At 41.8% G+C, this 27,690-nt stretch overlaps 1 protein-coding gene, 1 non-coding gene and 2 pseudogenes across 8 annotated transcripts in view; 2 read left to right on the top strand and 2 right to left on the bottom strand.

The window, feature by feature from the left end:
• Positions 1-481: 481 nt before the first annotated feature.
• Positions 482-587, bottom strand: LOC118993738 (U6 spliceosomal RNA). The gene has a single exon (XR_005067934.1). It is a non-coding gene; the product is annotated as a U6 spliceosomal RNA (small nuclear RNA).
• Positions 588-18,747: 18,160 nt separating this feature from the next.
• Positions 18,748-19,346, bottom strand: LOC118993685 (high mobility group protein B1-like; annotated as a pseudogene).
• A 1,225-nt stretch (positions 19,347-20,571) lies between these two features.
• LOC118993686 (60S ribosomal protein L7a-like) lies at positions 20,572-26,905 on the top strand (annotated as a pseudogene).
• CDC14B (cell division cycle 14B) overlaps positions 26,765-27,690 on the top strand; it is a 104,578-nt gene continuing 103,652 nt past the window's right edge. For 5 of the 7 annotated variants that reach the window (XM_037056191.1, XM_037056184.1, XM_037056182.1 and 2 more), the window contains exon 1: positions 26,765-27,407. In XM_037056191.1, coding sequence (XP_036912086.1) covers positions 27,248-27,407 — 160 coding nt within the window. In that variant the 5' untranslated portion in view covers positions 26,765-27,247. The remainder of the gene's footprint in view (positions 27,408-27,690) is intronic. The other 2 variants (XM_037056183.1, XM_037056189.1) reach the window with 1 other exon arrangement.

Raw genomic sequence — 27,690 nt, forward strand, 5'->3', positions numbered from 1 at the left:
AAGGAAAAAAACCTTGTAAATGGCTTATAAACACATGAGAACATGCTTAACCTCAGTAGTAATTAAGACCTTGCAAAACTAAAACCACAATGAGATATTATTTTATTATACTCAGGAATTTGGCAAAATATAAAAAGTATGACAACTTTTGAGGATATAGAGCAGTGATTTTCAACCAGTGTTCTATGGCAGGCACACTGATGTGCCCCAAGAGCTTTTAAAATGTGCAATATCTGACTATTTATTTATACAAGGGCACTGACCTTTTTTCTCTTAGACTGTCAAATTGAAAAATGACAGCCAACACAATAGCCATCTGGGGCAAATCAATCAAAATTATACCTATTTTTTCTCAGATTGGCAAAAAGTATATTTTTGGTGTGTCACCAAATTTTAGTAATTAGCTCGTGCGTGCCATGAGATAAAAAAGGGTGCAAATCACTGATCTAGTCATGGGTATTCTCATACACTCATGGTGAGAGCATATTTTTTTCACTCCACGAATTTGAGTGTCATCCTTGCACAGGGGCCATGCTAATCCTCTCTCCATCATTCTAATTTACTGTATGTGCTGCCGAAGCAAGCACTAACTTTTTAAATTGAGATATGTGGAAGGAAAACCGGGTCTATGGGAAGTAACCTCACAGGGTAATCTGATCACAATTCACGATTGGGTGGGTCTTGGAGGGTAGACATGCTTCAGGCCTATAATTTTTTAGAAAAAGGTTTGTCTTTGCATTAAGCAAGCCCTCTTCATTGTTTTTGTGCTAGGTTAATTAATATACCTGTGAAATAAGTGTAACCACCCTTAAGACAGCAGATAGTCTTGTCAACGACCCAGTAATTCAAGACCCGCTGCTGCAAACGTGTTCTCCAGAGCATTTGAGACCTTGCTGCCTGGCGTGTTGTCAACTTAGATCAAATAAACTCTCACGAGAGAATGCTCTGCAGGTTTGGACATTTCTCATGTTGATAGATATAACTGACATATAACATCATATTAGTTTCATATGGACAACATAATGATTTTATAAATGTATATATTGCAAAATGATCACCACAATAACTAATTAAATATTCATCACCACATATAGTCCCCATTTTTTTCTTTTGATGAGAACTTTAAAGATTTACTGTCTTAGCAACTTTCAAAGATGCAATAGAGTATTATTAACCAGTTAGTTACTGTGGAGGTTCGTATGAGCCACCCCAGTATGTTCACATGTGGTGTGTGGACTGTTTTGAGCTAAAGGCAACTTTAGCCAGGAGCTAAAGAGAAAGTTAGGCCCTTTCCTTAACAACCTAGAAGAACTGGAATTAGGGGCCTTGCCCATAATAAGAGATTATCAGAGATAACCTCTTTTGACTTATCTGTAAGGCAAGAAAACTATTTACTAAATATCTGCTTTTTTAAATCATCCTGCAATGCTACTTGGAAGCTTCCAAGGCAACTTACTTCATCCCTCACTTGGGAAGTCTTAAAACGATGTTTTACACACCCCCATCCCTTTCTGTTCTGAACCTATAGTGCATGTGGAGTCTGATTCTCTAATGGATGCAGAGTCCTCATACATACGTATTGAATTTGGTAATTTTCACTTGCCAAACTGTTTCATATCTAGTCAATTACTATGAGACCAGCCAAAGAATTTTGAGGATAGAGGAAAGTTTCTTTCCTTTCCACATCACCATGCTATAATTACATTGCCATGATTTCTATTTTTCTTTCTTCATTGATTGATTCTAGACAGAGAGGGAAGGAGGAAGAAAAGAAAGTGAGAGAGAAGCGCCAACACGCTGTTCCACTCATCCATCCACCCATGTACTCATTGGTGGACTCTTGCATGGGCCCTGGCAGGGGATGGAACCCAAAACCGGGGCACATTGGAACAATACTCCAATCAACTGAGCCACCCGGTCAGGGCTGAATTCTTTATTCTACAGGTGGCAAACACAAGGCCCACAGGCCAAACCCAGCCTGGTGGCAGTGCTTAACAGTTAAGGAGTAGTTGCATTTATACAGTCCTAAAATTCCATTCGGCCCTTTGAAAGCAACTGCAAAGCCAATGTGGCCCCCGGTGAAAATGAGTTTGACACCCCTGCTTTCTTTTGTAACTGGGAGATAGTAGTTTTTATCACCTTCACCCGTTCACCCCAATCCCACCCATCTTCTAGCAACCACCAATCTGTTCTCTGAATCTCTGAGTTCTATTTTTTCTTTACAGTTCACATATAAGTGAAGTCAGAGTATTTATCTTTCTCAGTCTGGTTTATTAACTTAGCACAATGACCTCAAGGTCCACCCATTCTGTCATAAATGGCCATATTTCCTTTTTATGGCTAAGTAATATTCAATCGTATATAACACATCTTCTTTATCAGTTTGCTGATCAATGAACACTGGTTGTTTCCATATATCGGCTATTGTAAATAATGCTGCAGTCAACATCGGGGTGCAGGTACCTTTTCAAGGTAGTTTTTTTTGTTTCCTTTGGCTAAATACCCAGAAGTGGAATCATATGGGTATCAAGTAGAATCATGCTGGATCATATGGTAGTTCTATTTTTAATTTTGCAAGGAATTTCCATATTGTTTTTGACAGTGGTTGCACCAATTTACATTCCCACCAACAGTGCACAATGGTTCCCTTTTCTTCACATCCTCGCTACCTTTTTGACAACAGCCATGCTAACAGGTGTAAGGCAATAGCTCACTGTGCTTTTGATTTGCATTTCCCTGATGATTAATGAGACTGAGCACCTTTTCACCTACTAGTGAATCATCTGTAGGTCTCTTCCAGAAAAATGCCTATTCAGACCCTCTGCCCATTTTTTAATCATACTGTTTGATGTTGAGTTGTATGAGTCCTGTACATCTTGGATATTAATCCCTTTTCTGATACATGATTTGCAAATATTTTCTCCAATTCCTTAGGTTGCCTTTTATTTTGTTAATGCTTTCCTTTGCTGCACAGAAGCTTTCTAGTTTGATGTAGAGTGGACAAACTGGAGAATTTGGAGAATAATTTGTCAATATCTAGTAAACTGAAAACACGTTTAGCTCTGGAGTCAGTATTATGTAAACCAGATGAAATGCACAAAAAGTGTCTCTAGCAACATTGTTCATCATAGCTATTAATTGGAAACAGCCTAAATGTCCATCACCAGGAGAATGGATGAATTAATTATGTTTAAGTATAAATTGCTTAAGGTACCCGCATATGAGATCTGTCTGGAAAAAGGCCAGCCATTGTTAATAATAACAAGAACAGTTTGCATGACATTGATGTAACCTGGCAGCCAAGGAGAGTGGACTGGAATGCGCATGTGTGAACAACTAAGACTTCACTTGGAGTAGTAAGTGGGGGTGGGAGATGCCATTGAGTGAGCATGGGTACTGTGTGGCTGTTGCATTCAAACTGACTGAGCAAGTAGAGCAACGAATCTACATCAAATTTTGCATTCAGCTTGAACATTCCCTTGTGGAAACTATCAGATGATTCAGAAGGCCACAGCTATGGGAAGCTGGTGATTGGCAGCTTCATCAAGACAATACACCTGCTCATGACTACATCTGCACTTTTTTTGTGTGAAACATCAAACCACCCAGGTGACTCAGTCCCCTACAGCCCAGATTTGGTGCCCTTTTACTCCTGGCTTTTCCCAAAACTAAAATCGCCTTTGAAAGAGAAAAGATTTCAGATTCTCAAGGAGGTTTAGGAAAATACAACAGGGCAGCTGATGGCGATTAGAACTGTGTGAGGTCTCAAGGTGCTTGCTTTGAAGGAGACCGAGGCATCATTGTCCTATGTACAATGCATCTTCTTCAATAAATGTCTCTATTTTTCTTTTTTGTTGTTTTGTTTTTTCTAAAGATGTTATTTATTTATTTATAGAGAGAGAGGAAGGGAAGGAGAAAGAGAGGGAGAGAAACACTGATGTAGAGAGATGCTTCTCACATGTCCCCAACTGAGGACCTGGCCCAAAACTTAGGCACATGCCCTGACTTAAAATGGAACCAGCAACCTTTGGGTTCAAAGGCCGACACTCAGTCCACTGAGCCACAACAACCAGGGCTCTATTTTTCATGTTACATGGCTGGATAGTTTGGATACTTTCTGGACAGATATATACACACATGCATGCACTGAATTTTGCTATATGTAATGTACACTTTTTGGTCCAAATTTTTAAAAATATTTTTTAAAGCTTTTGTTTTTTAATTTTTTTTAGATTTTATTTATTTATGTTTAGAGGGGAAGGGAAGGATAGAGGGAGAGAAACATCAATGTATGGTTGCCTCTCATGTGTCCCCTGCTGGGAACTGGCCTGCAACCCAGGCATGTGCCCCAGCTGGGAATCGAACCGCGATCCTCTGGTTCGCAGGCCCGCACTCAATCCACTGAGCTACACCAGACAGGGCTTAAAAGATTTTTATTTATTTATCTTTAGAGGGGAAGGAAAGGAGAAAGGGATAGAAATAGCAATGTGTGGTTGCGCATCCCCTGCCGGGAACTGGCCTGCAACCCAGGCATGTGCCCTGACTAGGAATCGAACTGCGATCCTCTGGTTTGCAGGCCCACGCTCAATCCACTGAGGTACACCAGCCAGGGCTGGTCCAAATTTTTGAGGGAAAAATAAGTATGTGCATTATACATGGGTAGTGCTAATTCTGTATATATAGAAATGTTTTAAATTATTTTATTTATGCTTATGCATTAAAAGTATAACTCTAGAAAGCATAACAATATCTGTATGCAAAATAATACCATGGAATATGATCATTATTTTTGCTTCTAAATATAAATAAATATAAATTGAATAAAAAATTAAAACAATAGATTTTTTTACTGACAGTTTGGGCAAAAAAAGAGGGTGCCCATTATACACAGGAACACATTATACATGGCAAAATACAGTGTGTGTGTGTGTGTGTGTGTATACACACTAATGTTATCTAATCTAATCACTATGTTGTATATATAACATAGCCTGTTTTCTTATGCATTAATTGGCTTGTGCCTTACACTACTATCCAATAATTGCCTTTACAGCCTAAATGTTGAAAGAGAAGGCAGTTAATAATTTTACATATATACATGTAAATTAAACCTGCAAAAGTAATACATACAGGTTTACTAAGCTCTAGTTCAGTTCCCACCTAGAATGATAACGCCTGGGGACATCTTTCTTCTTTAGCATCTGCCTTATAGATGATATGGCCTGATAATCAAGGGAAGAATATTTTCCAGTGCCTATTATGTGTTAGAATGTGGGAGAGTTAAAGGACAGATAAACCTGACTGGTATGGCTCAGTGGATCGAGCACCAGCCTGCAAACCAAAGGGTCCCCGGTTTGGTTCCCAATCAAGGCACATGGTTGGGTTGTTGGCCAGGTCTCCCGTAGGGGGCGCATGAGAGGCAACCAGACATTGATGTTTCTCTCTCCCTCTCTATCCCTCTGTCTAAAAATAAATAAATAAAATATTTTTAAAAACCAATCTTTTAAAAAATAAAAATAAAAAATAAATAAAGGACAGATAGCCCTGGTGGGTGTGCCTCAGTGTATTGAGCACTGGCCAGGGAACTGAAGGGTCACTGATTGGGTTCCAGGTAAGGGCACATGCCTGGGTTCCAGGCCAGATCCCCAGCTGGGGCATGTGAGAGCCAACCCGTCAATGTTTCTTTCACACATTGAAGTTTCTCTCCTTCCTCTCTCTCTAAAAAGAATACGAAATAAATAAATATTTAAAGGACAGATAAAGGAGAACTTCTACCTTCAATGATTCAGAATATATTTGGGGAAGGTAGGAAGAATATCAGGGTAGCTAACAAAATCAGGTAGTACATAATCAAGAGCCTTCTGCAAGGTGTAGTAACCAGTGAAGAGGCCTTGGAGGAAAACGCACTGGACTGAAGTGCTTGAAGGTTTGCTCATGATTTAACATTTTTAAAAATGATTTATTGATTTTAGAGAGAATAAGGGAGAGAGATACATTTGTTGTTCCATTTATTTATTCATGTATTCATTGGTGGATTTTTGTATGTGCCCTGAACAGGGATCAAACTGCAACCTTGGCATATAGAAACCACGCTGCAACCAACTGAGCTACCCTGCCAGGGCTGCATGTGAGTTCTTATAAGTGGCTCACAAAGACCACAGTGTGATTAGCTTTATTCACCATGATGAGGTATTTAATCAAAGCTCTTATGGAAGTAAAACTTGTTTCTAGAAAATCATTTTAAACATTAAGTCAATCTTCTAACTATGCCATTTTAAAAAAGAGGTAAGCCCTCACAATATTTTTACGGTTTCTTTAGAAATAATTCCAACCCTGTTATTTAACTTCACTTTGAGAACAGCCTCTAATCACTCACATTTTCAGATTCTGTCTTCTAGGCCTTAAAAAGCCATATGTGAGTGTATTTACTGGCTTGATGTAAATAAAGAATAGTCTCTTATTTCCAAGCAACATGCACACAGCTCTCCTAAGCATGACAATCATCTTTCTGCATAAATCAGTATCTTTCTTCTCCTTTTTTTCTAGGCTGAAAGCTCAGATTTTGATATTTTGATGCTCGTGTCTGTATTTATTGGTAAGCATGAAGGCCTCCTGGGAATTAATTATGAAAGTGTTAGAGAAAAAGCAAACACTTAAAAAATGCATTGGAAAAAAATATTTATGAATACTGTGAAATTAGGGAAAAATATGTAGTACCAGAGACATTCTGGTTGAGAGACCTGTGACTATGGATAAATAATTTAAGCATCTTTCTGCCTTTTTTAAAAATAATGTACCCTGTGTCCTAGTGTTGAGAAATTATTTGAATATTAACTTAAAATCTATGGGCTTCATTGTAATCACACATTGTCTTTTAGAAAGTCATTCTGTTTTTTTAAAAAAAACATTTCACTTATTTATTTTCAGAGAGAGTGGAAGGGAAGGAGAAAGAGAAGGAGAGAAACATCAATGTGTGGTTGCCTCTCGAGTGCCCCCTACTGGGGACCTGGCCTGCAAGCCAGGCACGTGCCCTGACTGGGAATCAAACAAGAAACCCTTGGGTTCACAAGTTCACACTCAATCCACTGAGCTACACCATCCAGGGCTGTTGTAAGGGGTTTTTTAGGTTTTTTAAGATAGAAACTGAGCCACACACAGGGTACATAATAATATATATGCTTGTATACTATATATCTGGATATATAAAATACTGAAAATATTGTTTACCTATAGGAGGGCAAGTGGGTGATTTGGGAATACCAATCAAATGGATTTTTATTTATTTTATTTCATTTTTTTTTAGAAAAAGGGTAAGAGGAGAAAGGGAGAGCAAGAAACATCAGTGTGAGAGAAAAACCTTGATTGCTGCCTTCTGTACATGCTCCAGGGGACTGAACCGGTGACCCAGGCATGTGCCCTGATTGGAGAATTGAACAGGTAACTTTTCAGTTGGTGGGACGACGCCCAACCACTGAGACACACTGGCTGGGACAAGATGGAGAGGTTTTAATATACATTACTTTGCACTTTTGAATTTTAAAACATGTGCATGTATTATCTAGTTAATAAACAAATGCAGACTTCTGGCCAAGATGGAGGCGTAGGTGGAAACACTGTGCCCCCTCCCACAACTAAATTTAAAGACAGCAAAGTTTTAGAAGCAAAAACACAGCCAAAACAGTGAAAATTGAACTGTACGAAAGTCCGACAACAACACACCTTTCAGCCAGACCAGTAAGAGGGGTGGAATCAGCGGCAGAGTGGGGTCGGGCTGGAAAGATCGTTCCCTCCGACCAACCCAGGAGCGAAGGTGGAGGCGTTTGGTGGATCCCAGGTGTGGGGTGGCGACTGGCGGACCCAGTGAGGGCGCAGGGCGGCTGGCTGACTGTGGTCACACATTCGAGCGCAGATAAACCAAGTGAAGGAGCGAACAGTGAGACAGACCGCTCAGGCTAGGGCCCCAATGGGAATTAGAGCCTGAAAGCACCAACTGGAAAGACTTTCTCAGGGTTGAGGGGCCAGGAGAGGCTCTCAGGCTCTCAAAGAGTTCGTTGGAGATACCCACAGGGTCCTGGAGAGTACACGGAGCCCACACACCCAGGAACCAGCACGAGAGGGGCCCAATTTGCTTGTGGGAAGCCACAGAGGGTACAGAAATCTGAGAGAGAGCAGAGCAAAGCACCATTTTTTTCCCTCTCTGACCCTGCCCCCACATACAGCATCATAACCCAGCCACTGGCTCGCCCCGCCCTGGTGAACACCTAAGGCTCCGCCCTTCATACATAACAGGTGCGAACAGACCAAACATTATGACTTAAGAACAGCTCAAAGCCCCAGAGCCTATAATTCTAAGTGGCCAAGAAATAGCCAAACTTTCAGATTCACAGTTCAAAACACTGATGATAAGGATGCTCGCAAAATTGGTTGATTTTAGCCACAAATTAGAGGAACATATGAAGGCTAAACTAATTGAAATGAAGGGAAATGCACAGGAAACCAATAGTGATGGAAAGAAAACTGGGACTCAAATCAAGGGAGTGGACCAGAAGGAAGAAAGAAATAATCAAAAAGAAAAGAATGAAGAAACAAGAATTCAAAAAAATGAGGAGAGGCTTAGGAACCTCCAGGACATCTTTAAATGTTCTAATATCCGAATTATAGGGTACCAGAAGGGGAAGAGGAACAGCCACAAGTGGAAAACTTATTTGAACAAATAATAAAGGAGAACTTCCCCGGTCTGGCAAAGGAAATAGACTTCCGGGAAATCCAGGAAGCTCAGAGAGTCCCAAAGAAGTTGGACCCAAGAAGGAACACACCAAGGCACATCATAATTACATTAGCCAAGATTAAAATGAAGGAGAGAATCCTACAAGCAGCAAGAGATAAGGGAACAGTCACCTACAAAGGAGTTCCCATCAGACTGTCAGCTGATTTCTCAAAAGAGACCTTGCAGGCAAGAAGGGGCTGGAAAGAAGTTTCCAAGTCATGAAATCCAAAGACCTACATCCAAGATTGCTCTATCCAGCAAAGCTTTCATTTAGAATGGAAGGACAGATAAAGTGCTTCTCAGATAAGATCAAGTTCAAGGAGTTCACCATCACCAAGCCCTTATTATATGAAATATTAAAGGGACTTATCTAAGAAAAAGAAGATAAAAATATGAACAGTGAAAGGACAGCAAACACACAGTTATTAATAACCACAGCTAAAACAAAAGCAAACTAAGAGGACAGCTAGATCAGGAGCAGAAATATAGAAATGGAGATCATATGGAGGGTTAGCAACAGGGGAGTTGCAGGAGGAGAGGATGGGAAAAGATACAGAGAATAAGTCGCATAGATGGTAGGTAGAAAATAGACAGGGGGGAGGGCAAGAATAGTATGGGACATACAGAATCTGAAGAACTTGAGACACGTGGACATAAACTAAAGGGGGGGAATGGTGGGGGAGGGGTATACAGGGTGGAAGGGAATGAAGGGGGAAATGGGACAACTGTAATGGCATAATCAATAAAAATATTTTAAAAAAATAAACAAATGCAGTTATTTTTATAATGAATAATCATCCTAAATTGTCACTGCACTATAACTGTCTCTGCATTATTAGATTCTAATTGGTTATAGAAGATTCACATAAAAATGTAGTACAACAAAGAACATCAACCTCATTGTTTTACAATCATAGTTCTCATGTTATCTTGGATAATATTATTTTGTTTCTCAAAAACTTAGCAAATACACTCATGCATACTGGGAAGAGGGCAAGTAGAGGTTAAAACAAGGAGATGTTATTTTGCAGCATGTGAGAAGAGTTGAGGAGGAGGTGGTGCCAGGAGCACCACTCAGAGTGCGATTTCGAGGTGATGAGAGAAGACCACCCATCAGTTAATACTTGAATGGCTGTGAAAAAGAGTAGAATGAGGCCCACAGAAAAACAGTGGTGAGGGCATCCAGGAATAGGCAAGAGTATGGTGGGAGACGGCACTTTGGGGGTCCTGGGAGCATATGTGTTTGAGCACATGAGGCAGAAAAGGAATCCCAGGAAATGTAGATGAGACCTGAGCCAAGTCATGGAGGCCTCATATGCTTTTTAAATACCATTCCCCACTGAAAGCCGCTGGGCCTTTCTGGAAAAATAGCTGACTTCTGGGCCGGGCAAGGAAAGGACACATTAAATCTGGAACACCCTGTGCCAGGAAGTAAGAAGGTACTAAAATGTTGATGGGGACATGTCAAAAGGACACAAGAGCCAGTATGAAGTGGCACCCATTAGTCAAATCTGAGATAATCTTAGCATCAAAATACAAACTATAAAGATATATATCCCATTACAGGACACAAGAAATAAATAATCCATAATTCATCCCATCCTCCATACTTACATACATACATACATAGAAGAGGGTCAGCGTGCTCTTCCCTTGAGAGAGAAGCCAGGCTCTTCTGAGGTGTTCCCCCCTTGAGGGAGTAGCCATGCTGTCCCTTTTCCTCCACAGGACTCAGTAGTCCGTGTGAATTTGTCTTATATCTTATCCATGATGCTGAGGGCACTGCAAGCTGGTGTCTGCATCAGGCTACATATTTGATAACTATATTGTGGGAATATTAAGTTTCCTGAATTTGACAATGAAATTATGGTTATGTGAGAGAATGCTCTTGTTCTATAGGAGATATAGGTTCTTAGGAGATATAATGACCTATATCATTAGTGTCTAATGATGACACTATCACTAAGTGTCTATAATGCACTTCAGGTAGTTCAGATTTTAAAACTTTTCCCTCTAAGTGTAATTTTCCATAGGGTTTGAAAGTTTTCAAACTTAAAAAAAATGACTCTCAAGCCCTCGCTGGTGTAGCTCAGTGGATTGAGCGCGGGCCTGCGAACTACACCATAGCGGTTCAATTCCCAGTCAGGGCACATGCCTGGGTTGCAGGCTAGTTCCCAGCAGGGGACTCATGAGAAGCAACCATACATTGATATTTATCTCCTTCCCTTTCCTTCTAAAGATAAATAAATAAAATCTTTAAAAAAATGACTCTCATAGAGACATGTAAGATAATCCAGGAAATAAATTCAAGACTTTCCCTAAACAGGGCTGGAAGCTATTAGAATATTTTTAAATATTTATTTATTTACTTTTAGAGGAGAAGGGAAGGAGAAAAAGAGGGAGAAAAACATCAATGTGTAGTTGCCTCTGGTATGCCCCCCACTGGGGACATGGCCAGCAACCCAGGCATGTGCCCTGACTGGGAATCAAACAAGTGACCCTTTGGTTTGCAGGCTGGCACTCAATCCACTGAGCCACACCAGCCAGGGCTAAATTTCTATTTATTGCTGAGAGAGAGAGAGAGACAGACATACATACACGCACAAATACACACACACACACACACAGAGAGAGAGAGAGAGAGAGAGAATGTACTTCTTCATGTATTCATTGGTTGATTCTTGCATGTGTCCTGACCAGATTGAACTGGGGTTGGGATGATGCTCCAACCAACTGAGCTGGCCAGCCAGGGCCCTGTTAGAACACTTTAATTGATAAAATGATTTGATGAGATGTGCCATCTTGAAAATTTATTAGGGACAAGATGGTCCATGGTCCATGCTGGCCAGAGGACAAGAGTAATCCTCAAAGTCTTTACTTGGATTTTCAAAATACATTTTAATGCCATTTTGGCAGCCAGATCTAACTCAGAAATATAAGCTTTTTTATATATAATATTTAATAGTGCACAAAGTAAAATAATACATTAAGTGTAAAAACATAACTGCTTTCCTTTTTATATTGTTAAATGACAATCCACTTCTGCAGATAATTTCTAGAAGTAAATTGTCTATAGTGTGCACCATTTCAGCCTTGTGCTTCTGTCTTTTATATAGGCCCTAACTTGGGATAAAATAATTCACTTCTGACTTGAATCTTCTTTTTTAAAAAAAAATATTTTATTTATTTATCTTCAGAAGGGAAGGGAAGGGAAGGAGAAAGGAAGAGAAATATTAATGTATGGTTGCCTCTCATGCGTCCCGTGCTGGGAACTGGCCTGCAACCCAGGCATGTGCCCCGACTGGGAATCGAACCGCGATCCTCTGCTTCATAGGCCCGCACTCAATCCACTGAGCTACACCAGCCAGGGCTGAATCTTCATTTAAAAAGAGAGGAAATTAATGAAGAGTACAACTTAATCTGCCCATTTTGTGCACTAGTGTCACTGAAGAGTAAAAAGAATTATAAACAGTGAAAACTTCCCAGCATTAAAAATTTAAAACTGTGGATCAGTGCATATTACTTTTTCCTGTCCTCTCTACTTCTACGGAAAATGGTGGACGAGAGTGTAGAACCAAGACTGGGCTAAGACGTCCTCATTGGTGGGAAAACTCGTAATAGAAAAGACAAAAAAAATTTACCCGATCTATTGAAACTGGTAGCCAGTTCTCTTCCAAAACCAGGAAAATCTTTGCAGGGAATTTTCTTCCCAGCCACAATCGGAGATAAAGGATATGCCTTCACACTTCTACAACTATAGAAGTGACTTGAAATTTATTCCTTTAATTTACTTCTAACATTGTGGATAAGGATAGAGCCAGACAAGGATGTCTTTCTTGTCCTACAATTGGAAAGAAAAATGTGTGTCGTGAAGGTGAAGGAGGTTATTAGCTACTTCAGATGGCTTGATTATCTCTATTCATTACTACCCTGCCCCCAGCCACCCCGTGCTACCACCACCAAGCCCCAGTGGGAGGAGGGCTGGGCTTGGGGGCGGAGAGGTTGGGCCGGCAGGAAGATTTGGCCTGGCCAAAGGCAGGGATAACTCAGGGCTGCCGAAAATGTTGCAGAGCCCAAGAGAGAACAGCCAAGTCCTGTCTGAAGAAGAGGACCAAGACGCCAGCCAACAGAGCTCATCCAACTCAGTCAGGGTGAGAGAGTGGGAGGGAAATTCAGAAGCTGAGGCGTGCTGTGGAAGGGGTGTCCGTGGCAATGGGGAGCGGCAAGCAGCGGAAGGGAGAGGGGGGTAGTTTGGAGTAGCAAGGGGGAATTCTGTATAAGGGCCTGACACTGGGAGCCGTGCTTATCTTTGTGTGAATGGTGTTTTTAAAAGGCCCACTGACAGAATAACGCTGAATGTAAACTGCTGCTGAAAAATAATTGAAAAAATAAAAAAGGCCCATCGATTCTATATCTTGTTTTGGGTGGTGGTCGCACAGGTATATATAATTTTAAAACTCATTTATACTTCTGAACTAATATCTAAGATTACAGTTTTTATTGTTTGTTAATTATCTTTGATTTTTAAAAAGCCCATTGAAAGTAGATACAGCAGGAAATTTCTGTGGCTTAAATTACAATTTTACCATACCTCCAGAGCTTACTTTGAACACAAGTTTAATAAATATTCTTGAGGCCTCCTTTACACTTGTAAAAATGAGGAGATGAGAGACTGCATGCCAAGAATCTGGACTGAAATAAAGAGGAGAGTTCATTTCATAGTGTAGTTGGGCCTTAGTAATAATAAATAAAGTAATAAATAAAGTAATAAATAAAAGGGCCCCGAGGCAGTAGATTCTGCTTTCTGGTCAGACTGTGACAGGTCTGATTTCTTTTGTACCAGTACACCTTTGGGCATCATGAGAAACCAGGAGAAAAAAACTGAAATTAGTCTGAACAATAATTTAAAATACTATCTCCCTGGTGAACAAAAGGAGCTGAGAAGTTGATACTTAGTGAAAAAAGTCTGCATTCCTTAGTATGGATACAGGCTGTACCTTCAAGTAACAATGGTGGGATATAAGAACAATGCACAAGATAGAGAGCTTCTCTGTTTACCAGGAATGTTCAAATCAAAATTATATTGGAGGAAAAAGAAACCCCATTCACACTTGCAGCAAAACCCTGTAATACCTCACAATAAGCCTAGGGTGGTGTACTTACTGCAGGATATAGAAAGGACTTAAATAAATGGAAATATAAAGTTTTTCCCTTAAATAAATAAATTCAGTATTTTAAGAAATTCCTATTAGAGTCCAGCCAAGATGGAGGAGTAGGTACACATGTGATCATAACTAACATCAAAACTAAAACAACCAGAACTGCCAGGAAATCAAACTGTATGGAAGTCAGACAACCAGGGATTTCAAGAAGAAACATTCATCCAGATGGGTAGGAGGGGCGGAGACAGGGAGCGGGGGTGGAGAGGATGCAGTGTGGTGGCAGCAGGGCAGTGGCAGGTGGTAGAACTGGTGGTCCCACATTCATATGTGGTAGATGAGACTCGGGAGGGACACCTGGGCAGTGAGCGATCCCAACCCCAGTATAAACCGTGCAGGGTTCCAGTACTGGGAAGATAAAGCCTAATAATTTCTGGCTGTAAAGACCAGTGGGGGTTGGAGCAGTGGAAGAAACTTCTGGTCGGTCTCTCAGGAGAGTCCATTTAAAGGGCCCCCATGATCCTAGAATGTACACGAACCCACCCACTCTGGGATTTAGCACCAGGGCAGTGGAATACCGGGAGTGGGGGAAGTGAACAGAAATGGGCTGAGAGCCAAGCAAGCAGCACTGTTCTCGCTCTGGCCCCTCCCCCACATGCAGTGCCAAGAAGGGGCTAAGTGGGTGGCCAAGCCCTGGAAAATACCTAAGGATCTGCCCCTTACAAATGTAACAGGTATGCCAAGATTGGAAGTCAAAGCAGCTCTACTTAATATACAGAAACACAGGGAGGCTGCAAAATTGAGGAGGCAAAGAAATATGGCCCAAATGAAAGAACAGAACAAAACTCCAGAAAAAGAACTAAGCAAAATGGAGATAGCCAACCTATCAGATGCAGAGTTCAAAACACCAGTGATAAGGATGTTCAGGGAACTCATTGAGTATGGCAAACATACAATGGAAGACATGGAGGCTACAGTAAGTGAAATAAAGAAAAATCCAGCCCTGGCTGGTATAGTTCTGTGGATTGAGCACTGGCCTGTGAGCCAGAGCATTGCTGGTTTGGTTCCCAATCTAGGGCACATGCCTGGGTTGTGGGCCAGGACCCCAGTAGGGGGCATGAGAGGCAACTACACGTTGATGTTTCTCTCTTTCTCCCACCTTTTCCCTCTGTCTAAAAAAATAAAAAATAAACAAAATCTTACAAAAAAAAAAAAAGAAAAAAATCCACAGGGAACCAACAGAGAAGAGAAGGAAACTGGGGTTCAAATCAACGATTTGGAACATAAGGAAGAAATAAAGCCAGTTAGCCAGTGCAGAAAGACTTCAAACAAAACAAACAAACAAAAAAAAATGAGGAGAGAATAAGACGACTCTGGGACATCTCCAAACATGCCAACATCCAAATCATAGGGATGCCAGAAAAAAAAGAGGAAGAGCAAGAAATTATAAATTTATTTGAAAAAATAATGAAAGAAAACTTCCCTAATTTGGGAAAGGAAATAGATATACAAGTCCAGGAAGCACAGAGAGTCTCAAACAAAATGGAGCCAAAGAGGACCACACCAAAACATATTGTAATTAATATGGCAAAGATTAAAGATAAAGAGAGAATCTTAAAAGCAGCAAGAGAAGAGTTACCTAAAAAGGAGTTCCCATAGGACTATCAGCTGATTTCTCAAAAGAAACCTTAAGACAAGAGGGGTTGACAAGAAGTATTGAAAGTGATGAAAAGCAAGGACCTACAACCAAGATTACTCTATCTAGCAAAGCTGTCATTTAGAATTGAAGGGCAAATAAAGTGCTTCCCAGACAAGGTAAAGCTAAAGGAATATATTATCACCAAGCCCTTATTATATGAAACGTTAAAGGGACTTATTTAAAAAAAAGATCAGACTTCCGACCAAGATGTGTGTATAGGTAGACACACCGTGCCTCCTCACACAACCAAAATTAAGGACAACAAAAATTTAGAAACAAAAAATCAACCAGATGTGACAGAAAATTGAACTGTATGGTAGTCTGAAAACCATTCATCCAGACCAGTAAGAGGGGTGGAGTCAGTGGCCGGGGAGAGGCGGCCAGGAAAAAGCGGTGGTAGGCAGACCCAGTAAGGTGTGCAAGGCCACTGGCTGACGTCGGTCACACATTCGTATGCAGATAAACCAGGTGAAAATAGGCAGCGAGACAGACTGGGCAACCCAGGGCCTGAGTGCCGGGAAATAAAGCCTAAAAGCACCGACTGAAAAACTTGTGGGGGTTGAAGTGCCAGGAGAGACTCCCAGGCTCACAGGAGAGTTCACTGGACAGACCCACAGGGTCCTAGAATGTACACAAGCCCACCCACCTGGGAACCAGCACCAGAAGGGCACAATTTGCTTGTAGGAAGCAGCCAAAAGGACTGAAATACGAGAGCAGAACAAGTGCCATTGTTCCCTCCCTGACCCCGCCCCCACAATAGCGTCACAACCCAGCACTGGTTTGCCCCGCCCTGGTGAAGACCTAAGGCTCTGCCCCTCAGGACATGTAACTGGAGCAACCAGCCAAAAAAAAAAATGGCTCAATCAGAAGAACAAAGGGGCTTTATCAAAGCCCCAGAGCCAATACTTTTAAGAGACCAAGAGATAGCCAACCTATCAGATGCATAGTTCAAAGCAGTGGTGATCAGGATGCTCACAGAATTGGGTGAATTTGGTCGCAAATTAGATGAACAAATGAAGGCTACACTAAGTGAAATGAAGAAAAATGCACAGGGAACCAATAGTAATGGGAAGGAAACTGGGACTCAAATCAATGGAGTGGACCAGAAGGAAGAAACATCCAATCAGAAAAGAATGAAGAAACAAGAATTCCAAAAAATGAGGAGAGGCTTAGGAACCTCCAGGACATCTTTAAATGTTCCAATATCTGAATTATAAGGCTACCAGAAGGGGCCCTGGCTGGTGTAGCTCAGTGGATTGAGCGAGGGCCTGCGAACCAGAGTATCGCGGTTCGATTCCCAGTCAGGGCACATGCCTGGGTTGCAGGCCAGTTCCTGGCAGGGGACTCACGAGAGGCAACCATACATTGACATTTCTCTCCTTCTCTCCTTCCCTTCCTCTCTAAAGATAAATAAATTAGAAAAAAAATTTTTTTAAAAGGGTACCAGAAGGAGAAGAGGAAGAGCAACAAGTTGAAAAGTTATTTGAACAAATAATAAAGGAGAACTTCCCCAAACTGGAAAAGGAAATAGACTCCTAGGAAGTCCAGGAAGCTCAGAGAGTCCCAAAGAAGTTGGACCCAAGGAGGAACACACCAAGGCACATCATAATTACATTAGCCAAGATTCAAATGAAGGAGAGAATCCTAGAAGCAGCAAGAGATAAGGGGACAGTCACCTACAAAGGAGTTCCCATCAGACTGTCAGCTGATTTCTCAAAAGAGACCTTGCAGGCAAGAAGGGGCTGGAAAGAAGTATTCCAAGTCATGAAAGGCAAGGACCTACATCCAAGTTTACTCTATCCAGCAAAGCTTTCATTTAGAATGGAAGGGCAGATAAAGTGCTTCTCAGATAAGGTCAAGTTCAAGGAGTTCATCATCACCAAGCCCTTATTATATGAAATGTTAAAGGGACTTATCTAAGAAAAAGAAGATAAAAAATATGAACAGTAAAAAGACAGCAAACTCATAGATATTAACAACCACACCTAAACCAAAAGCAAACTAAGCAAACAACTAGAACAGGAACAGAACCATAGAGATGGAGATCACATGGAGGGTTAACAAAAGAGAAGTGGGAGGAGGAGAAGGGGGGAGAAGGTACAGAGAATAAGTAGCATAGACGGTAGGTAGAAAATAGACCGGGGGAGGGCAAGAATAGTATGGGAAATATAGAAGCTAAAGAACTTGTGACACATAGACATGAACTAAAGGGGGGGAATGTGGTTGGGAGGGGGAGTACAGGGTGGAGGGGAATGAAGGGGGGGGAAATGGGACAACTGTAATAACCTAATCAATCAAATAGATTTAAAAAAGAAAAAGATCAAAACTATGAATATTAAAATAACAGCCAAGTCAGAACTATCAACAACTGAATCTAAAAAACAAAGAAAATCAAACTAAGCAAACAACCAGAACAAGAACAGAATCATAGGTATGGAGATATTTGGAAGGTTAACAGCTGGGAGGGGATGGGAGAGAATGGAGGATAAGGTGCAGGGATTTAGAGGCATAAATGGTACATACAAAATAGACAGGGGGAGCTTCAGAATAATATAGGAAATGGAGAAGCCAAAGAACCTGTATGCACAACTCATGGACGTGAACTAAGGGAGTTTATTGCTGGAGAGAAGTGGGGTTGAGGGTGGAGGGCGACAAAGGGGAAAAATTGGGACAATTATAATAGCATAATCAATAAAATATACTTAAAAGAAGAAATTCCTATTAGACAATTCAATATTGTAGATATATAAATTTTCTCAAGTTAATCTAGAAATGAAATGCTATGCCAGGTGAAATCATAGTAAAAATTTTTAAATATGTGAGAATATAGAGAAAAATTGATCATGATATCAGAAAAATTTCAAACACAGAAAAAAATAGGACAATGAAAAAACAACAATTACCTGGGTTCAATAATTCTGTTTGTTGTTTAGAACATTTTATTTATTTACTTTTCGAGAGGGAGGATGGGAGGGAGAGAGGGAAAGAAACATCAATGTGTGGTTGCCTCTTATGTGCCCCTCACTGGGGACCCTACCTGCACCTAGGCGTGCCCTGACTAGGAATCAAACCGGAGACCCCTTGGCTCATAGGCCAGCCTGCGCTCATTCCACTGAGCTACATCAGTCAGTGCTTTCAGCTTTTATGACTCCCTATATTTCTTTGTGCCATCGGGTTTTCCTTTAGCTCAGTATGCAGCAATATCCTTTTCATGCTTCTCCTTCAGCTTAGCGGCCTTCTTTTCGTCAGGCTGCTTATCATCTGCAGCAGTGTGACTCCGCATCTCTCCCAGCTTCCTTGCCACATCACCAAGGAATAGGCTAGGACGCTCTCCTTTGATTTGTGAGTGATACTCAGAACAAAACGAGACAAAGGCTGAAGGAGTCCTCTTAGGTGCATTGGAATCCTTGAACTTCCTTTTTGTTTCCTCTTTAGGAGGAATGTAAGTTTTCATTTCTTTTTCACAACGGGCCTTATTGGCCTGAGCCACGCCTTCCAATTTTCCTTTCTCTGTAGCAGACATGGTCTTCTACTTCTCTGAGCCCTTCTTAGAAAGCTCTGAAAAGTTGACTGAAGCATCCTGAGTGCTTCTTGTGTTCCTGTGGACACAAGAAATTCTTGTGGCAAGAAAACTTGCCAAATTTCTTTGGCAAGTTTGCACAAAGAAAACATATGATAACATTTTGCCTCTCAGCTTCTTAGGATCTCTTTTGCCCACGTTTCATTACTTTTCCTCAGTGAGCACAGAGTTGCCCAGAGCCCTTCCAGCTCAAACTTGCCCTGGGCTGTCTCTACTGAACTCAATAATCCTTAAAATTAAATACTTTGCCATAGTTCCTTCATAGCTGGATAAGCAGATTGATAGAATGAAATATAGAGTGTATATTTACTGCACCATTTTAAAGTATTACACTCTAACACCTCATCAATAAATTCCCCAGTATGCCTCTTCCTAGACAGATTAGTTGACTTAGGCTGCTGTGACGAAGTCGCATAGCATGGGCGGGTTAAACAACATTTATTTCTCACAGTTCTGAAGGCTGAGAAGCCCAAGATCAAGGTCCTGATTGATTTGGTTCCTAATGAGGACCCTCTTCCTGGATTGCAGACAGCTGCCTTTTAGCTGTGTTCTCATAGGGCAGACAGAGAGGGCCGTTCTCTCTCATCCTTTTCTTATAAGGGAGCTAATCACGACGTGAGGGCTGCACCCTCACTGCCTCATCTGGACCTAAATTCCCTCAGGAAGGCCCCACCTCCAGACACCCCCACAGGAGGGCGTGCGGGTTAGGGCTTCAACATACGAATTTTGGAGAAACACAATTCAGTCCACAGCACTAGAATAAGGCCATTCTACATAACCGCATTATTATTATTATCATAATCCCCTAATATCTCCTGATGCTGTCCATTCATAAATGTCTCCGCTTGTCCTAAATGTGTCATTTATAGCTGGTTTGTTTAGACCAGAGATGGGGCATTCCATTTGATTGTTATGTCCTGAAGACTCTTTTCATTGGCCACAAGTCCCCCCAGTTTTTTTCCATCACATTTACTTGTTGAAGAGATAGAGTTTGTAAAAAAACCCACACTAGGATCTATTAGATGGTTTTCTTATTATTCATTTACCTCTACTTGGTATATTACCTCTGAACTACAGTCAGACCTCAAGACTTGATTAGATTCAGGCTAAACATTTTCATCTGTAATATTTTATTGGTGATGCTGTGTTCATCAAGAGGCTTGTAATCTCTTTTTAGCTCATTCTTTAGCTAGGCAAAGCTTGAGATCTAGTTTAAGGTGGAGATAGCCATATTACAAAAATACCTTTCACCCTGGCTGGGTGGCTTAGTTGTTTGCAGCATTGGTCCGTGCACAGGGGAATTGTGGGTTCGATCCCCAGTCAGAGCACATGCCTGGGTTTCAGGGTTGAACCCTGGTTGGAACACATGCTGGGGGTGGGGGTGTGGCCGATTGATGCTTCTCTCTCTCTCTAAAAAAAAATCAATGAACATATCCTTGGATGAGGGTTATTAAAAAAATATATATATACACACACACATATATAAAACTTTGGCTTTCTCTCTGCTCTTGCTGTGCAAGATGCCAAAAAAAAAGAAGGCTAGGGGAAGAAGATAGTGCCAGCCCCCGCTGCCATGAAGAAGCAGGAGGCCAAGAAGGTGGTAAATCCCATTTGAGAAAAGCCCAAGAATTTCATCCAGCGCAAAAGGGACCTCACCTACTGTGACACATGGCCCCGCTACATTTGGCGGCAATGGCAGAGTTATTCTATATAAGCATCTGAGAGTGCCTCCTGCCATTGACCAATTGACCTGGACTGCTAGTTACTCAGCTGCTCAAGCTCACCCACAAGTACAGACCAAAGACAAAGCAAGAGAAGAAACAGAGGTTGATGTCCCAGGCTGAGAAAAAAGCTGCCAGCAAAGGGGATGTGCCCATCAAGAGGCCACCTGTCCTTCCAGCAGAGATTAACACTGTCAAGCACCCTGGTGGAGAACAAGAAGGCCCAGCTGTGTGATTTCACATAATGCGGATCCATCAAGCTTGCTGTTTTCCTGCTTGCGCTGTGAGCCATAAGATGGGGTTCTCTACTGCTTTATCAAGGGGAAGTCCAGGCTGGGGTGTCCAGTCCATAGAAAGACCTGCACCACCACTGCCTTCACACAGGTTAACTCAGAAGACAATGCACCTCTGGCTAAGCTGGTGGAAGCCACCTGGACCAATTACAATGACAGATATGATGAGCTCTACCATCACTAGGGGGTAACATCCTAGTTCCAAAGTCAGTGGTTCTCACTGCCAAGCTAGAAACAGCCAAGGCTAAAGAGCTCGTCACCAAGCTGGCTAAGTGTATGCTGTTCTGCTTTTTGTACATAAAAGTAACAAAAACTCTCCTTAAAAAAAGTTTCTTTGGAAAAGAATAACAGTAAGAAGGAACTTATCCCACTGAACACCAAACCACACTATAAAGCTACTATCATCTAAGTAGTGTGCATGGACATAGACAAAAAATGTTAATATAGATATAGACTGGAATCAGGCTACAGTACATGTGAGAACTGTATGTATAAAACAACAGCATTTCAAACTAGTGGGGAAAGATGGGCTCTGTAATTAAAAAGTGTTGGGAAAAATAGATTTTTACTTTATTCTATGTCCTCCATATAAATCCCAGCTGAATTAAAGAGCTAAATATAATAACACCTCTAAAAGAAATAGAAGCAAATAAAGAATACTTTTAAAATACTGGGGTGGGAAAAATAAGATCCAACGCTTAGACCCCTTAAAAAAGTTGGTAAAATTGATTGGACATTAAAAGTTTTGTAGCATGGAGTAATATGACAAAAATATGTAGATAGGGAATATCAGCAAAAGTTGAAAGACCGCTGATATCCATAATATATAAACAGCTACCACCTATCTAAGGGAAAATGAAAACAAAAAATGGGCAAATAAGGCATTCTGAGAAACATACTTCAAACATCTAATGACCACTTTACAGTATGCTCAGCTCAGGGAAATGCAATGAAAAGAGTGAGATATCATTTTTGTTCTCAAACTTTAAAGTACTGATTATATATCAGTAATTTTCAAGAGTGTGGGGAAACAGGTACCAACAAATAGTGTTAGTTTTATCAAAATTTAAAAAGTAAATACCCTTTGACCCAGTAATTCTGTCTCCTGTGGATATACACCTGTTAGGACATTCACTGCAGCCTTGTTTGCAATAGCAGCCCCCGCCCTCAAAACCTCAGTGTCCATCTGTAGGAAAATAAATTCTGGAAAACAAAAAGATAAACCTATACAGCCATTAGAGTGAATGAAGTTGGCCATAAGAGCTGACAAGGGAAATTTTCAAGATGGTATATTAAGTGAAAAAAACAGTTCACAGAAAATATGCACAGTATGAACCAATTAATTTTTTTTAAAAGCTGTCTTTTCATCTAAATGCAGACTGTTAAAGGTGGTTATCTATGAGGGTAGGATTGGGGTGTGAGGGTGAAGTTTCATATGTATATACACATCTGTTTTAAACAAAGTTTTTAAAAACATTTTGTTTATTTATTTTTAGAAAGAAGGAAAGGGAGAGAGAAAGAAAGGAAGAGAAACATTGACGGGCTGCCTCCTGCATGTGACTCAACCGTGTCCAGACCTGCAACGCAGGCATGTGCCCTGACTGAGAATCAAACCTGCGAACTTTTGCTTTGCGGGATGATGCCCTAACAGCTGAGCCACACCAGTCAGGGCACCTCTGTTTTTTTTTATTTAAAAATAAAAAATATAGTGACAGCCCTGGCCGGGTAACTCAATTGGTTAGAGCACCAAGCTTGCGGTCCCATCTCTGGTCAGGGCACATACAAGAATCAACTAATGAATGCATGAATAAGTGAATAAACAAATTGATGTTTGTCTCTCTCTCTGCCCCGCCTTCCTCTCTCTAAAATAAATAAATAATTTAAAAAATATGGTAACATGTAGAGACATTATTTTGGTCATTTGAGATAGAGCCAAAGAGAAAGAAAAATTCCTTACTCAGGAACTTGGGGGAAAAAAGCCACCAAGAATCCTTCAGATAAAAAGCCGGTATCATAAAAGAAGACCTAGATTCCTGAAGCTAACCAGCAGGTTGAGCACAAACACCCCCTCACTCTTCGTAGAAGCATTTAGCCAAAGAGAGCATGAATGTACTGATCTTCATTTATCTTTTTCATTTTCTCCCAGATTACTACGTTCTACTTCATTGACATATTGAGTATCTGACAGTATGTTAAATGCATGCCAGCATTTTTCAAAAAGTAAATGAAAGACAGAGTTCTATGCTGCTTATTGAGTTCCCTAGGCACAGGTCTCTCCCGCCTTGGGGTGGAAGCATTCTCAGTGGTTCTCTGATCACAAGACTCCACACAACCAGAATGTTCACTCCCTTTCCTCAACATTCCATTATTATTATTATTTTGTGTTTTGTGTGGGACCAAGTGTACATAACAAAAAACCCCACAAATTAATATCAGGAATATTGTTTTAAAAATCCTCAATTACAGAGTTTGGTTTGCGGTCCAAAAAATTAATAAAAAATTTACAACTTTTACTCAACTGTACAGGTTGTTCAATTTCAAAAATCCATCTGCAAAAAAAGATCCTTTTAATCTCTGTTCCCCACCCGTGAAGAATGGTGCAGGCCCTAAGAAGAGCATGGGTTTTCAAACCAAACTCAGTGCAGGACCTGGGATAAGGACCTGACCTGCAACCAGTACAGGGGGGATTCCGTTCCCACAACAACAAAAACACCTACTGGCATTTGTGTGAAGCCTCTGATGGGAGCTCAGTAAATATCCATTTTTCACCCTTTTCACAAGGTCAGGAACACAGGGGATTTCAAATTAATGCTGAGATCGCCAGAATATCCAATGAGACACACCCAATTTTTCTCAAAGAAATAGAATGCTAGTAAAGACTTTAGTGTGTGTCCATTTTTTCATATGCCTTCATGTAAGCCCTCTAGTTTTAATTAAATTTTGAACTTAAACAAATTATCTTCACATAATTAAAGCTGTAATCCAGATTCTAAAACTTGTATTATTATTAAAACTTTAGCATCATGTACGTATCAACCAGTTTCTCCAAATTTCAGTGTAAGATTTAAAATTTTTCAGAACGACTCATTTGAAATACACACTTAAGAAAATACTCTGTAGTAACTGTTTTCCCTCAGGGTGAATTTTACCTAGAACTCCTCCCCTCCTTTTGCAGCTTTTCCTGTGCTGCCCACAAGTAGAGGACAGAGCATCTGTTCTCTGAGTTCAGAGAAAAACAACTTCGAGTCCTGCAGGGTTTAGGTCCTGCCCCCAGCCCTGCCACTGCCACTGGTGTGGGTCCCAGGTCCTCACTGCGAAAGGACACACTTGGACCAAATGGTGTCGATGCTGTACCAAGCTCTAAAATTCTATGATTAATGGTCAAACAATGAACAAAAGACTCACCAACCAACTAAGCAAACTACGTTTCCCATGGCCAAATTCTAGGAGCCCAGAGGTCACCTTTTTTGAAGCGCAGGAAGATTCGAATTGTTCAAGTGCAACCACAGAACAAGTATCTGTAAGAAACAGCACTTGCAGCCCCTATCCAAACATGACCTAAGAACAAAATATAAATAGGGTTTAAAACTTTCACATGTACACTAAGCACATAGACTTTCTTTTTCCAACAGTGGAAGATATTTCTGCATAATTATAAAGTGCTATCATACACTTTTTCTCTTAATGATGTTATACTAACAAAACCTTTAATAAAATATATATTTGTAAAATGTAAAAATGCTTAAACAGTATAATTATCTGTATTTATGACATTTTTTAAATTGAAAACATGCACTTTGTTAGAATTTCTAGCCCAAACACTGTATTTGAAGATGAGGGGAAAAAAAGAAATTAAGTTAACTTCTTGGCATTTTCGCTTTAGTTTGCCATTTATGTAAGCCACTCTCAAATAAATAAGTCATCCAGTTCTTGAATTATATTCTAGAGAGCCAAGGGGATAGCTCCCATATAATACTTATTCAAAACAAGACCTACTGAGATGTTAACTGGATTTACTGTGGTGATAATTTCGAAATATTTACAAATTTCAAATCATTATGTTGTACACCTGAAACAAATACGTTATAACCAATTATACCTCAATAAACAAAACAAACAACAAGAAGAGACCTCTTCTTGTGAAATTCCGGATAGTCTGGAAAGCGTGGCATTTCTACTGCTGAGCTCCTATGCCAGGGTGAAAGGTCTCCTCTTCCCAATTAGAACAGAGGATGGACCTGGGACCCGCGGGTTTCTGCTTTCTGAAGTCATTTGCACTACGTACCACAGCCTTTAAGTCTCTAGCTTCTTTGCTGACCCTACAGACAAAAACGTCGATCATCTTTAATTTCAGGCCTTTACCCATTTCCTTACGGGAAATAAGAGAAGAATGGACACGATTGCTAAGTTTCTGGTCTAAGTGGCTGAGCTCTACTTTCAGACTGTTCCACTGAGACAGTCACACTGAACCCTCAACTCCCAGCCCCCTTTCCTCCTTAATTAGCAGTGCTTTAGATACAGGCCTTCAACAATAGAAGTCAAAGACCCCATCCGGGAGGCAATCCATCAAAATTTGCATTTCTGAGAGGCTTCCTGGAGGACTGACTGAATTCAACTTAATCTTCTAGAAGCCGGCTGTAATTGCGGAACCACAGGATAAAAGGTGAAAATATTGGAGAAAAATTAGGAATACCGGTTGTTTGCACGACGTAGAATTTTGAGCTAAGAAATGTAAAGACTGCCCTCCAATCTTCTCATCCTTTTAGAGCCTGCCATGGAAATTTGTTTAAAGGTCCTGCCAAATGTGGGTTAAGTTCCAGAAATTTCTGGCGTTATTTTAACCCAGTAGAAAAACAAAGGGATATGGACTTCGATTTGCAAGATAAAAGGTTCAAGAATTAAATTCACCACTTGCTTCAATACTTCAATAACTTGACCTGTAGATACCTTAGGTAAGAAAAACATTAGTAATTAGCCTATAAATTACTAAGCCGATGCCGGCACTGGACTCCGAGATGCAAACCACTGCTGTATATCCTGTCTCCACCGTAGTTTTAGCCACTCCTTAAGGAACCCGTGCCGGTTCTTTTCGAATGCTACGCGTATGTTATCAAAAGCTGACTCGAACAGCTCGTTAAATTCTGAAACCAAATCTACCTTAAGTCTATATAGAGGCGCACAATTTAATCAGTCCAAGCCAGAAGCCATGACAAAAGTCCTCCTCCAGTTGGCGCGATTACAAGGAAAACCAAAAACTCCTTTAAATACTATACACGCCAAAGAACTAGAGTTACTAGGACGGGGATGTAATGCCTTGGAAACTAAGTAGGGAACTGGAGTCTTTCAGCTCGAGGAACAGAAAAAACAGTAAAGTTGGGGCGCTGGTGGAGTGTCGCCCACACACTTCTACCTTTGATTGGCTGAACCACTCAGACTTTTCTTTATGGCGTCACGGGTACCTGCCTGTAGAAAGGCCCCGTATCCATGACGTCACGCCCCATTCACCAATGAAAGGCCTCGGTCTGAGGGCCCCGAGGAGGGTTGTGGGCCCTTTTTTGTGAATGAAGCTCCACGGAACAGCCCTCCTGGGGTCCCGGGTGCCGCGGCTCGCTTTACTCTGGCGCTACCGCAGCAGCGTTCGCGGTGGGCGTGCGTGGTCACCCGAGGCGGCCAGAGGCAGCCCTAGCCGCCCGCCGCAGCAGCGTCGCCTCCTCCGCACCAGCGAGCTGCGGGCACTTGGGGGCGGGCTGGGGGTTGCCGGCCGCGGCAGGAGGCGCTGTAGCCTGGGCTGCCGCGCCGGTCGAGCGGCAACTGCCGAAGGGAGCGGGGCAGGCGCCCTGGGCCCTGCCCCTCCCCCAGCTCCTGCGCGGTCGCCTCCCGCCGGGATCGGCGGTCTCCCGCCGTCCACGCAGCGCCTCTCCGCGCCCGCTGCCCCGAGCGCCCGCGCGCGTGGCTGGCGGTGGCCTCGTCGGGCGAGCGGGCGCGCGGGGCCATGGTTGTGGCCCCCTGACGCGCCGAGGCTGCCTCCATGAAGCGGAAGAGCGAGTGGCGGGCGAGCTGGGCCGCCGCGCCCCCCTGCTCTCGGCGCGGCTCTTCCTCCTCGCTGGGAGCGAAGAAGAGCCGTAGCTCCACGTCGCAGGAACTGCATCGCCAGGACCAGCAGGATGACCTGTACCTGGACATCACCGGTGAGCCAGCGGTCTAATGCGTGGCGGGACGCCCCAGACACGCCGCACCCTGTGCGGGGACCCCAGCACTCCCTTCCCCTCGGCCCCTTGCAGTCGAGGCGCCTTTACCCACTCCACTTCTATAAAAGCCCCAGCTCGCTACACACCCCCCTTCAGGAGCCTGGCTCCGGCGGAGCGTCCCCCTACCCCTAGTTGCCATACGGGTTTGTGGCGAGCCGTAACTTTATCCTTTTGCCTCCCTCCTACCCTAGCAAGGTGGGCCGGGGGTCACCTTTCTAAATGG

Source organism: Sturnira hondurensis, unplaced genomic scaffold (genome assembly GCF_014824575.4).
Source record: "Sturnira hondurensis isolate 20B ecotype Veracruz unplaced genomic scaffold, ASM1482457v3 Scaffold0008860, whole genome shotgun sequence".
Classification (NCBI taxonomy): Eukaryota; Metazoa; Chordata; class Mammalia; order Chiroptera; family Phyllostomidae; genus Sturnira; species Sturnira hondurensis.